The following is a 14,206-nucleotide window of genomic DNA, read 5'->3' as shown; positions in this document are numbered from 1 at the left end:
CTCATGAAGATTAGATTATTTCTAAAGAAAAATACACTAATGTCCTAAATTATATCGATTACTTTGGTCACCCAAGTTGGAAAAAGGATGATTTAGGAAAAATGCAATTTAACAGGTTATAAAAGTTGGATACATACTACATGTATACCAACAACTTGCTTCTGGTCTACAATTGTGCACTATCTTACAGCAATTGCTAGCCTACAACCAGAAATAGAGCCAGAACTGCAAAAAAAGTAGCATGAGGATACCTGCTATTTCCTTTTAATAAATGGAGAACGCAAATGTATTTAAAATGTTACTGGGATGCAGATACATGCCACTAACTTCTGTGGGAAATGAAGGCCTTGCAGAAGTGATTTTAGAACTCCTGTGCACCTACAATCAGTTAAGATCAAGGGGATCTGCAAGATAATGTTTAAACAGCTGGTCCTGGAGCAGCAAACTTGTCTCACAGAAGCAGTCTGAAACAAAACAAAACCCAAGCACACACATCAAGTTGGGTTACATGAGAAGAATGTGACTCTAGCTTTTTGTTAGTTAAGGTAAAGACACAATATATCCTTTCAGCAAAATACAGCTGAAAGTTTATTACATGAACACATAAAAAGCACAGACTTTAGAAAGTACTTGTTATCCATGCATTTCCTACTCATTCCTTAGGGTGCCCACTTGTGTGCCTCAACTATTAATCTGCTTTTGTCTTGGGGAGACAAAACCATTCTTTCCTTAGATTCATATAACTTTCATATCAATTTTGAGTTACTGCCAAAGCACATGAATTAGAAAATGAAGCACTAGTGCTAATTAAAGAGCCAACAAATATTTCTGTCAAATCTGTCAATATTCAGTGATGAAGCTGGATAATCAATACTTGCTGTATTAATTCATGTTATTTGTGCCTGAGGTTATTGAAGTCCTTTCACATAATGCTGATGTAAAACAACAACAACAAAAAAGAAAATGTTAATAGCTGAAGTGAGTTGTGTCTCGTATTACCTTTACTGGCATTACTCAGAAGTTATTTTGGAAAGGTATCTCATGACACTCGATGTCTGGAGAAATGGTTCCTTAATGAAGCTGAATGCCACTGAAATAATACACTTAGATTTAAGCAATCACTGCAGGAATAGAGGGTATTTCAGGAGCAACCTGAACAACAGTCAAGTTTAGGAACAACCAAAGCCATACAAAAACCTTTGTGGTTTGCCACTGAAGTTAAGCAAAGCTTTACGCACACAACTCAGGTGGATACCTTTCCACAACAGATGTATGGAAAACAGACTGGAAATGCCAACAGTATAAAAACTACATGGAATATTTCATACAAAATACTCCAAATACTTTTCATTATGTAACTTTTATTTGAGACACACATTGTTGTAAAAAAGTTCACATGGAATAATAAAACCACTGGAGTGTGAAGGTTTGGGGTTTTCTTAGGGGTTGGGTTTGGTTTTTTGTCTATACACGTCAATACACAATTACTGATCAGGTTTACAAGTTAACCACATGACAAGTTCACTTTTATCCGCAGGAGCTTTTCACATTACACCTTTATATCAGAGATAAAATGTGTTTGAACATACAGAGTAGAACACTTCTATTTCAAAATTAAGCATTTTCTCAAGGACTATAGTTTTTATTCTGAATTTAGTAGCTATATAGCATTAAAATAACTGTAATTGAAGTTTTATTTGCAAAAACATCTGTAAGGCCATAGGAATGCACTAAAATAGTTAAATTCACCAGAAACAAGAAAAATCAAATCAATGGAAAACCTGCTTTTGTGGAAGAAAGAAATACAAGTTTTATTTGTAAGAATGAAAATGACATAAGCAGTTCAGTGAATGGAGGAGAAAAAAGACCTATTATTACCTACAGACCAAGCCTTAAGGTTAACATTGCAAAATTTCAGTTACATTAACAGGTAACCAAATAACAGATGCATTTTCACAAATAATACATTTATGCATTTTACACATTATTCATGTACTGTCAAATCATTATCCATTCACAATATTTTAACGTGATATGTATATTAAAGACTCCTTTATTCACTTGTGAGAATGATCAACTTAATTCACTTGACTTCAGCAGACTAGTACGGGAAAGGTACTTACAATAAGAAATACTTTCTGTAAAAAGAACTACAGGTCTGAAAAGTCAATGAGCATTTTAAGACTGTCCCCCCAGTAGAAAAGTGAGTGCATTAAGTTTCACGAGTGGTTTAAGCTTTAGCAATAATAGAACTTCCAGGCAGTACGTAAATCAGGTATTCTGTACACACTCAACAAAACCTCCTTGTGCACGTTTTGCTGAGCACAGAGTGAAAGCTAAAACTGCAAAGCACTGAGAGCAGTTTGGGGTTTGTTTGGCTTTTTTTTTTTTTTTCCCTTTTTTTTTTTCCTTAAACCATTTAGAAAAATATTGGTCAAGGTAATAGTGCACAGACATGGGGCAGAGGAAAGAGTGCCTACAACTCCATAGCACAAGCAGCAGTTTTGTTTTAGCGAAATCCACCACAAAACGTCTGCCTTTTCTGAAAGGTTAATGGCAGTTTCTGGAATAAAACAGAAATACATTTGCTGCTTAATGAATAATCATTATATGACTTTCATTCTAATGGCCATTAGAATACTAACTACTTGACTGAGGTATAGTTAAGAGTCCTTCAAAGTTGAGATTATATAGTCATAAGCGAAGTAGCAACAGAGGCTGCACAAAACAATCATAGTGATATTAGAAAAGCCTGTAGTACCCAGCACCTGATGCGTAGGCAGAACATACCATTTATCATCACCCGCCTGTCTGAAGGAAAATACAGCTAAAAAAACTCCCAGTAAAACATACAGCTGATCTGCACGCTAGGATACAGCACGTTTCTCAATGTCTGACAAGCCAGACTGTACACAGAAAGGTCTACACTGACCAAAAGTTAGCACACGGATAAAGTGCAGCCACTCAGCCATTTAATACTGCTGGAGAAAAGGGGTGAGGGCAAAACAGCAAAAAAAAAAAAAAAAGAGAGAGAGAAATCTGCATTTTACCTTATCCATAACACCACATGAAATTAGAATTCTTCAGTTTCAGCAGAGGACAACAAAATTGCATTAAATTCTTCTACAAATAGAAAAAGATGAACTTTACATGAACATTAAGCAACGTGAAATATTTACTGCATTATTTTATCATGCATAAAGTGAGTTTCCTATGGTCTTACCTCACATTTATGTACAGTTTAGCACAGCTAAATGTAAGAAAATAGCAAGTTTTTCTCCCCACTCCCTCCCCCACCCCCCCCAACAAAGCAGATACCCCAATTCGCTGCTGCTTCAAGAAGCACTTCATAGACTCTACTACTTACAGGCTCTTTCAAAGGGAAGTTCATGGAGACTAATATTGAATGAGCATTTTAACCACACAGCGAAGACAGGAAAAACAATACAAAGCATTCTGTAAACGGTGCCAAACACAGAATATGTCAGTTTTGGTTTGCAGACAACCCCTGAGATAAAAATCAAAGTATTACGACACCAAATAAGTCAGAGGTAAATTACTGAAAATAAACAACATTCATAATTGGTGTCACAACACTTTCTGTATAGAAGCACTTTTTTAACCATACAGAAAACATAACTGCTTTAGCCCGTCCAAGAAAAACATCAAGGGTAGACAACACAGCAGTTAGGGTTGCTTTGTTTTTTCACTGAACCTTGTTGCCATGAAGATCTTTCTGGTTTAGTGCAGCAACAGCAGTTTATGAGATTCACCACCTAGTTACAATAACTATTTCTATTAAACCACACGTGGGGACAGGTCGATAACCACTTAAAACTTTATGGAACCAGCTACTAATAGTAAACCTTTTAAAATCAAAAGTCTTTAAGTCTAACGCTATTGGCCATTTCACTTTCAAGATATTTACAACAGACCCAGAGATGACAAGTTCAGTACCTGACACCACAAAATGAAGCGGTTATCTGTGCTAACAACCAGCTCACTGTTTACAACCCCAGACCATGTAAGTGAAGCAAAAGCAAGCACATCGGACATGAACTTAGACAACGACAGAATGCACCTATCCCCTAGTAACAAACATGCTGGACACAAACTTGTAGTTAAAGCTTACAATGGTCCAAGTTTGGCACATCAACAGAACTAAAGCACCTGTTTTAATTGCTCATTGAAGAATTTTTTTTCAGAAGACAATAAAAAAGTAGTAGAACAAAGACTAGGTTATACAATGCTCAGTTGAGTAAAAAAAGGCAACTATGTTTGAACTCTGCCTCTAACAGTCTAGGTCACTGTACCAGTTTCTGATGAGAAAAATAACTTAACTGCTTGAGCAGACCAAGGAGGGCTTCACACATTCACCATTAACTGCACAACTAAGAGTACATTACAGCCCTAATGTGACCATTTCCTCAGTGCCACAGCTTGATATACTCTAGTAACTGCACAGGAAGCTAGGTTTTGGACACTGCATCAAGGGTTGATGCTCATACACATTAACAAACTATGCTTAGAATTACAGTAGAAATGGAAGTCACCTTTAGAAGCAGTCATTTCTGAACAAATGAATCCACAGAGGTTACTCAAAACTCATGCATTCAGCTTCCACAAGCCACTTAAGGGATAGTGATGAGGCTAATTAGTGACGATGATTTCAGCTCCAGAGTGCACTTCCTCATCAGAAATAAAAAAGGTGCAGATGGTTTGAGCTAACAAAGGGAAGTTAAGTGAGGCAAGACACTGTGTTTATTCAAATAACTGAAAGGTGCATCTGTGAATCAAACAGTGACTGGCAATTCAGAACACAACTTTGCTAAGTCTGGTAAAGAAAGAAAAGCAACATACTACATTCAGAATAGAATGTCATCGCTTCTGCATGAACAGATTTGTGCATCTAAGACAAAATGCATACAAACTGTTAAATGCCAATTTTTTTGGTAATTCTCATTACTAGAGTGTTGACATCCATACTGCAGTCATGGCCACAAGTATACAGCATAGGAAACAATGGAAATGAGATAATTTTACCCCTGGCTCTTCTGCTTGAAAATAAATTTGTTTAAAAAGAGAAAAACCTGCACAAATCTGTTAAGAATCTTACAAGTCAAACTGTGCAAATACAAATGTAAGATTGTGCTGTAACAGGCAGTAAGAGGCCAATATGGATGTGCAAAGTTAAAAGAAACATAGCAGCTTTTGCAACAGGCAATAAAACAGAAAGTAAAAAAACAGGTTAACTCTTGCATTTGTGTCTCCACTTCATAGCTTCCATATCTGAGAAAGAAGAGCCTGACAGGTCAATAGGCTTAGTGAGCAAAATCCACTTGGTATTTTGTGTATCGCAGTCTACGTTCAATGGAGCTCTCAGCAGCAGCTTGGTGGTATTATTTCTGAGGCTTTGTGACCCTGTGCTTTCAAAGAAGCAGAAAAGGTTCTAAGTGTGCTGCAGTCTATCATTAGAAGTTCATCAAAGTAGCGTGCATCGAAAGAAGCTGCTCTTCTTAGATCGATTTTCTGTTATTTTTACTGGCCCACCTGCCCCTGATGAACTGTTGTCATTCTGAAAGACACAAGAGCATGAACATCAGCATATGCAGAAAAAAGTACGTCTGGCTTTCCTAGTCTCCCTTCCCACTTTCCCTCCTTTCAAGGCAACAACCAAAGCAGAGGCGCTTGTTGCAACCCACGCTCCTCAATTATCCACTGTTAATCACTCAGTAAAACTGCCTGCTTTAAAAAGAAACATTTAACAATCCAGATCTCAAGGACTAGCTGAAGGAGTGTCTACATGATTTGATGTTTAATAAAGCAAGGATCACACTGGTAGCATCTGAAAAGAACACATCAGTTCCAGGCTGCCCAATGTTAATGTCAATGCAAAATAAAGAAGTTACACAGTGATGTGTAACAAAGTGTGATAAAGCACTGCTCGCTCAGTTTTGATCTATCATCCCCACTGTAATCCCCAGGAGTATCTTGGTAGGGCTACTATTCAGCCAATTATTATAGCAGTCATTGCAACCTAACTAGTTTGCATGGCAGTTTGAAATACAAACCATTTTTCTGTTGAGCTTTGTCATAATGTCCCGTGCAAGTGTGAAAAATGCCTGGTGAGGAGCAGAAATGGAAAACAAAACAAAAAAAAGAGTTAATCACAGCACATGAAACACAAGATAGATCTGAAGTACCCAGACACATTAACAATACAGTATGCTGCAGGCCACTGGTAGCACTTGGAGTCGCAACGCACTCGCTCTGTGTACTAACAGGTGTTCACTTAAATTGCAGTCAGCACGCTTTAGAAGGAAAAAACTATTTCTTTTTAGTCTCCATTCCTCAAATCTTTGCAGCAGGTGAGCATTGTGTATCTCTTGGGCATTAAAAAAACATGATCTGCTACAAGGCTACATGTACATATGAAGTTAGTTACACTTCCAATATCCGTATCAGAATAAACCGAACTAAAACCCCACAAACAAAAAATAAAAACCACACTCTTACAAAACTCAGCATCTCAGACCTCAATGTACAAAGAAACAAAGAAACTTCTGTAGCAGAAAAATTCTGCCATTCTCCAGTTCTGCAGAAGCAACCTAAAATCTTGATTTTCCCTATCTGGAGTTACCAACAATCCAAGGACAGTTCCAGAATATAAAAACCTAAGTATTTCCCCTTTCACTGTGTTCAGAATATATCCAAAGACAGAGACTGATTTACTGCAAATAAATCACAACATGTAATACAAATTAATTCCCTTCTGATCACAAGATTATCACAGTGTGTCATTTCCCACAAGTTAAGTATTTGGTAGAATGAAGACTAAATTGTTACTTGCTCAATGCCTGTATCAGCTGCATTTTTAAATGCTTTCTTCATTATTCATGTGACAAATATTCAGATAGCCATGTTGTTCAGCATAAGCACAAAGTAATGCTTAATTTAGTGACTTACAGGAGTTAAAATGAAATTGCAAGGCATGTCATGAAAAAGCAAGTCAATCATCTGAAGGAATTAATGAAGATGACTGATAGGTACTTTTTATTAGGAGACTTGCTATGCACAGTGGTATTAGCTGTAAAGTTCACACTTCCATTGTCCAGGCCAGCCAGGCGGGGTGGTGGGGTTGCTCTTTACGTGCGAGAGCAGCTACAATGCGTTGAGTTCTGTCCGGGGACAGATGATGAGCGAGTCGAGAGTCTGTGGGTGAGAATTAAGGGGCAGGCTGGCAGGGGCGATACTGTTGTGGGGGTCTGTTACAGGCCACCGGATCAGGGTGAGGAAGTTGACGAGGCCTTCTACAGGCAGCTGACAGCGGCCTCACGGTCACAGGCCGTGGTCGTCGTGGGGGATTTTAACTTCCCTGATGTTTGCTGGAAGGACTACTCGGCAACCCAGCCGCAGTCCAGGAGGTTCCTCCAGTGTATGGATGATAACTTCCTCATGCAAATGGTGGATGAGCCAACCAGGAGAGGTGCGCTGCTGGATCTCATCCTCACTAACAAGGAGGGTCTGGTTGAAGGAGTGAAGGTTGAGGGCTGCCTTGGTTGCAGCGACCACGAGATAGTAGAATTCAGGATCTTGTGTGGTAGGGTCAGTAGAATAGCAAGTAGAATCGCAACCCTGGACTTTAGCAGGGCAAACTTTGGCCTCTTCAAGCGATTGCTAGGGGAAATCCAGTGGGCTAGGCTGCTTGAAGGGAAAGGGGCCCAAGATAGTTGGTTGACGTTCAAGGACTGCTTTTTCCGAGCTCAAGATCGGAGCATCCCGACACGTAGGAAGTCGAGGAAGAGGGTCAGGAGACCTGCGTGGTTAAATAGGGAATTGCTCGGTATGCTCAAGTGGAAGAGGAGAGTTTACAGGTCATGGAAAGAAGGGCTGGCCACTTGGGAAGAATATAAGGCTGCTGCTAGAGGATGTAGGAAAGCTGCTAGGATGGCTAAGGCCTCCTTGGAATTAAAGCTGGCGAGAGGGGTCAAGGACAGCAGAAAGAGCTTTTTCAAATACATGGCAGGTAAAACTAACACCAGAGGCAATGTAGGCCCGCTGATGAACGGGACGGGTGCCCTGGTGACAGAAGATACAGAGATGGCAGAGTTACTGAATGACTTCTTTGTCTCTGTCTACTCTGCTGGAGGCAGTCCTGAAGAGCCCTGTACCGCTGAGACCCCGGATGAAGATAGGTCAACGGAGCGGTCTGCCTTAGTCGATGAGGAATGGGTTAAAGACCAGTTGAGCAATCTGGATATCCATAAATCCATGGGTCCAGATGGGATGCACCCGCGGGTGCTGAGGGAACTGGCTGAGGTCATTGCTAGACCGCTCTCCATCATCTTTACCAAGTCTTGGGAAACGGGAGAGGTGCCTGAGGACTGGAGGAAAGCAAATGTCACTCCTGTCTTCAAAAAGGGCAAGAAGGAGGACCCGGGTAACTATAGACCGGTTAGCCTCACCTCCATTCCTGGGAAAGTGATGGAACACCTTATCCTTGGTGCCATCTTAAGGCATATCAAGGATAAGAGGGTTATGAGGGGCAGTCAACATGGCTTCACCAAGGGGAAGTCGTGCTTGACCAATCTTGTAGCCTTTTATGAGGAAATAACACGGTGGATGGATGATGGTAGAGCGGTGGATGTGGTCTACCTTGACTTCAGCAAAGCGTTTGACACGGTCTCCCACAGCATCCTTGCGGCTAAATTGAGGAAGTGTGGTCTGGATGATCGGGTAGTGAGGTGGACTGTGAACTGGCTGAAGGAGAGAAGCCAGAGAGTTGTAGTCTATGGGGCGGAGTCTAGTTGGAGGCCTGTATCTAGTGGAGTGCCTCAAGGGTCGGTACTGGGACCAGTATTATTTAATATATTCATCAACGATTTAGATGAGGGAATTGAGTGTACTATCAGCAAGTTTGCTGATGACACTAAGCTGGGAGGGGTGGCCGACACGCCAGAAGGCTGTGCTGCCATCCAGAGGGACCTGGACAGGCTGGAGAGCTGGGCGGGGAATAACTTGATGAAATATAACAAGGGAAAGTGTAGAGTCCTGCATCTGGGCAGGAACAACCCCAGGTTCCAGTATAGGCTGGGGATCGACCTGTTAGAGAGCAGTGTAGGGGAGAGGGACCTGGGGGTCCTGGTGGACGACAGGGTGACCATGAGCCGACACTGTGCCCTTGTGGCCAAGAAGGCCAATGGCATCCTGGGTTGTATTAGAAGGGGGGTGGTTAGTAGGTCGAGAGAGGTCCTCCTTCCCCTCTACTCTGCCCTGGTGAGACCTCATCTGGAATATTGTGTCCAGTTCTGGGCCCCTCAGTTTAAGAAGGACAGGGACCTGCTGGAGAGAGTCCAGCGCAGGGCAACTAAGATGATTAAGGGAGTGGAGCATCTCCCTTATGAGGAAAGACTGAGGGAGCTGGGTCTCTATAGTTTGGAGAAGAGGAGATTGAGGGGTGACCTTATTAGTGTATATAAATATATAAAGGGGGAGTGTCATGAGGATGGAGCCAGGCTCTTCTCAGTGGCAAACAATGAAAGGACAAGGGGTAATGGGTACAAATTGGAGCACAAGAGGTTCCACTTAAACCTGAGAAGAAACTTCTTCTCAGTGAGGGTGACGGAACACTGGAACAGGCTGCCCAGGGAGGTTGTGGAATCTCCTTCTTTGGAGACATTCAAGACCCGCCTGGACAAGTTCCTGTGTAACCTTATCTAGGTGTTCCTGCTCTGGCAGGGGGATTGGACTAGATGATCTTTTGAGGTCCCTTCCAATCTCTAACCTACTGTGATACTGTGATTATAAGAATCACAATGACACTGTGAAAATCAGGTCAAGCACTTTTCCAGATGCAACACAATGCAAATAGGTTAAAACTAAATATATTGTATAACAATCATCCTGCAATTAGAAAAAATGCTTGAGTGGCATGGCACCGCTCATGTTATTTTAAAGTAACAATTTCTTTAGTTCCCAGTTAATTTGTTAGCTGCATGATCTGTACTAAGTACGTGTTTGGAGGACTTCTAAAAGGTATCCAATCAATGCACATGAAAAAGCTTTCAGACTGTTAGGTATAGGAACAACATTTAAGAATAAGTCTACACCTTATCTGAATGAATGAATCTTGATATAGCTGCTTTTTGACATCGCATTGTATTCATGTTCATGCTTTTCATGAAGTTAAGATCCTCCCCCCACCCGCCCTGACATGACAAGAGTGATTCATGGTAAGACAGACTGGAGCTGAGCCACTCTTCCGTCCATTTCCTTATGCGCTCATAAATAGGGGTCTTAGGCTTTTAGAATAAAATTCACTTGCAGGAAAACAAGCTGTAAGTCTGGAGACTTCCTCTTCTAACATCAGCTTATGACAGTCTATGCTGATGTTCCAGGTTAACTTCAGTCCCACCTGCACAGCACATATCTAGTAGTAACTTGAAGGCTCGTTGACACAACAGCATGTTATTCTCAAATCTTGAATCCGATTTCCTGAACAAAGCATTGTTCTAAAATTACACTCATTCCCTGTCCAAAAGTACTTGAAATTTAGCAGCAAGGCACAGAAGTCTAAAGAGACTGTTTCCTACAATGATAATAAACCACTGTTAACACCCACTTAACAACCAATTCCAGACATTACCAGAAAACAAGAAATGCTGGATTTTACAGCAACTCTGTAAATAGAACAAGACTGCTGACCCTGGAGCACAGTAAGAACTTTAGGCCCCAGATCAGGTCAGAAAGCCCAATAGATCATGAAACATGTCTCCATAGCAGTAGTTCAACAAACACACCCAAGTGTAACACCCATCTCTTACCTCTTCCACATTTATGCTGGATTTTGCACTTGTCTCCAAAAATTTGATTCCATAATCAATTGCTAACTGGAAGACAGGTTAAAATTTTTCAGTGTTATTGAAGTTCCTTTGTAAAACCAGTGTTTCATATGAGTTCATAATAAAATGGATGCTGTATATGGCAGCAAGCTTAAAAACTGAAACCAAACAAGCTTCATTTCTGCTTTTCTCTTGCAAACCCATTACAGTTACTGGACAGTAAGACAGAAATATTAGAACAGACCATACCCTCATGTAAACCAAGAGATGAACTGCTCACAAAAAGACTTATTTAGCACCTAAAAAACCATCAAGATAAAATCTTCACTGATATGGATTTATGGACCAGATAATTACAATCATCCCATAAACAGTATTACTAGCAACTACACTGCTTTACCTGTGTACATAATAGATTATATAGTATTCTTACTTGTTCATTTGTTCTGAAGAACTGCTGATTACTTAAGTTTTAATAGCAGGAGTAATTACCATGGTGAATTGATTAGACTATATACAAAGATTCAGACTTAGATTTAGAATACTTCATGCTATAGCAAAGGTCAACATCCTTCACAGGATCTTCCTCTCAAGACAACAGTATCATTAAGTTTATTCAGACTTTAAGACTGTCAGGTGCTATTTAAAAACAAACCCTCCCAAACCTGGCATCCCATAATATATAGAAGTTTCTGGAACAAGAGGTTTGAAGCCCATTATCTCTCGTATGCCTAAAACATCCCAAAATATCCAGCAGCCAACGTCCCAAGAAAAGGAGGCTTCTAAATCAGGTAAGTCACCAAAAGCTCACCTTCTCCCCTTTTTCCTTGGACACTTGTCTTTTTTCATTCATATCACATTTGTTACCCAGGATCATTCTTTCTACATCTGAAGAGGCATGCTGAAACAAGAAACCGTAATCTCTCAGAAACAAAGTACATCACTGCTTAAAAAAAACCAACGTCTCATGCTCATCCACCAGTGACTATTTGATTTTTCAGAAGTTATCTAATGTGAAGGCATTGCTGAGGAAGAGCCTGACTTCTGAACCAGCCAAATTAATACTTACATGTTAAAATTGGTTGGAATAAATCCTCCTAGATTAAATTTGCCTGAGTATTAAAACAGACCAAATACAGTGCCACAAGCTCTGTACCAGGCTGCACACATGCACAGGCATTTGGCTATTCTGGAAATATAACAGCACTCATTTTACTTCAAAACAGTGCACAGACATCTGAGCTATTTGGTTGCAGTATAATTATGCAATAGAATTGCACTTTTAAAACAGATTGTTAATAAAATACTTTAATAATCACTTCAGCAAGAGAACTTTTCCAGCCCTATCAATATAGTACCAAACTATAATTTGATATACAGGAATCTGGTTTAAGAGCCAAGTAATAATACTAAAGGAAAGCCCATGGGTTTTACGTTTAAGGAAAAAAACACAAACCAGCAATATTATGTTACCTAACTATAGCTTCACTAAAATTAAGGTTTCTCCTCTCACTTCATAATGTCCTCTTCCTACTTGACAGCATGTCCCACTAAATGATTTATAGTAAGTTAGTAGGAAGGAAGTTTAACCAAGACCAAATGAAAAGGTCAAAAATCTCTAATCAGACAAACACACAGCACAGTAACAACCAAAATTAGACAGATCTGTCATCACCTCAGCAAAAGGCAGACACCCTAAGATCTTGCTTCTTCCCATTCCTCAGACACACCCATAAGTAAAAAAGAACAATGAGAGTCACACAGTAAAAGCAGCTTTGAAACACTTTACGCTTACTTTTTAAAGTTAAGTTTTCTACCTTCTACCCCTAGCTGAATAAGAAAATCTTCTCCCCATTAATAACCACTGTTGCATTCACTGTACAATCTAACTTGACCATATTATTTTGGCTACTGTAACTAAAGTGAATAATTACTTGGTTATTATTGGTCCCAGGAAAATCATAAAATGAACGAGTTAAGAAATACTTCCCAAAGCACCTACCTCCTCTATGTTTCTTATCCAGTTTTTTATGTTGTCAAAAGACTTTTCGTTTGTGATGTCATACACCAGCATAATTCCCTAAACAATGTTAAGAAAGTCCAGTTAGATGAGCTAGCACTATTGGGTGGCTTTTGATGTATGCTATTGGTTCGATTATACTTGCAAGAAGTTCAACAGAACTTACAGACCTACCATCTTTTCTCAAAACATTATGGCATTGCTGAGAATTTACCCAAAATATTACCATTTCTCATCTTTCACCACTGTCAGAGGTAAAACACACCACCTACGGGAACTTTTACATTATTAGCCTAGAGTCAGGAAAAGTGTACAAATTCTATAACAGTAACCACGACTCTATTGTTAGTCAAGTTTAGAAGCAGCAGCTTTAAGCAGTCGAAGATGGCAAACCTGTGTGATCCAGTCTGCTGGGGCCAGTAGATCCTTACAGCAAAGCTGACACTAGGTACTCTCACAGAAGCTTTAGCCCTTTCAGACAGTTATGTGCATACACTAGAGTGGGCTCTCAACAATGAGCAAAGCATGGGAAAACACACAAGGGCTGCATTAAGGTCGGATTGCCAGGTTCATTTCCTTTCCTAATTGTCTTTCCAACCATTCCTCATAGGACAAAGAAAAGTCCTCTCATGGACAGGGATGTGGGGAGAAGACCATGTCACTGACATAACCTTTTTAAGTACTAGAAAGCTCTAACAGAACCACAACCATTACTGTTTCTCCCCAACTGTATTCCCTAACAGTGGCATTATTTGGACCCACAGCCAGCCCACTAATGGAATGGATCTGTTCATACAAAGTGATAAAAATATGTATCAGCAGCAGCTAGTAATCAGCAAGTTGAATTTAACAGTGTTCCAGCACAAAGTATCTCAAACCATAGCATTAATTAAAAGAACCATTACAAGCAGTTGCAGCACAAAGTGCAGACTCCAAGTCAGTTATTTGACCTCAAGTCATTCTCAATGGTGGACAAAGTAACAGTAGCTTTTGTAGGTGATTACATTTCTAGGCCAGATTTTGCATTCTCTACTGACTGAAGGAAATCAATTCAGTGAAATGCGCTTTGAATATTAAAATCATCCATTAGCTATTTTTCAAACATTTCAAACGCTGGAAGGGGTTGACTGCAGTAAAAAAGCCATGACCCATTAGAGCTTGGGAACTTCACCTTTTATTATAATCTGCAGAAGTTTTAATTATGTTTCAAGAGACAATAGGGCTTCAAGTTTCATCATGAGAACAGGACTAGACAAAGTACCAACAGGTTTAAAAAATGAAAACCAAAAAGAAGCACAAAACAAAAAGCTTCAACGAAACCACAAACTTAATTCCTTGCATCTCA

At 39.9% G+C, this 14,206-nt stretch overlaps 1 protein-coding gene across 2 annotated transcripts in view; it reads right to left on the bottom strand.

Moving 5' to 3' along the window:
- Positions 1 to 1,341: 1,341 nt before the first annotated feature.
- The window catches only part of RAB8B (RAB8B, member RAS oncogene family), a 30,432-nt gene continuing 17,567 nt past the window's right edge, over positions 1,342 to 14,206 (bottom strand). The window contains exons 4-9 of one of the 2 annotated variants that reach the window (XR_009724622.1): positions 12,844 to 12,921; positions 11,653 to 11,742; positions 10,824 to 10,889; positions 6,072 to 6,122; positions 3,051 to 5,575; positions 1,342 to 2,563 (exon numbers count right to left, since the gene is read on the bottom strand). Coding sequence is in view for 1 of the 2 variants with exons in the window: in XM_061347600.1 (XP_061203584.1) it covers positions 5,483 to 5,575; positions 6,072 to 6,122; positions 10,824 to 10,889; positions 11,653 to 11,742; positions 12,844 to 12,921 (378 nt within the window). In the remaining variant the exon portion in view is untranslated. Of the gene's footprint in view, positions 5,576 to 6,071; positions 6,123 to 10,823; positions 10,890 to 11,652; positions 11,743 to 12,843; positions 12,922 to 14,206 lie in introns of both variants that reach the window. The other variant, XM_061347600.1, reaches the window with a different exon arrangement.

Source organism: Neopsephotus bourkii, unplaced genomic scaffold (genome assembly GCF_033783945.1).
Source record: "Neopsephotus bourkii isolate Nb327-2 ecotype Australia unplaced genomic scaffold, CSIRO-AGI_Nbou_v1 NB_318, whole genome shotgun sequence".
In the NCBI taxonomy this organism is placed as follows: domain Eukaryota; kingdom Metazoa; phylum Chordata; class Aves; order Psittaciformes; family Psittacidae; genus Neopsephotus; species Neopsephotus bourkii.
Note: the sequence above shows the minus strand (reverse complement) of the source record. Positions and strands in the feature narration are given on the sequence as shown.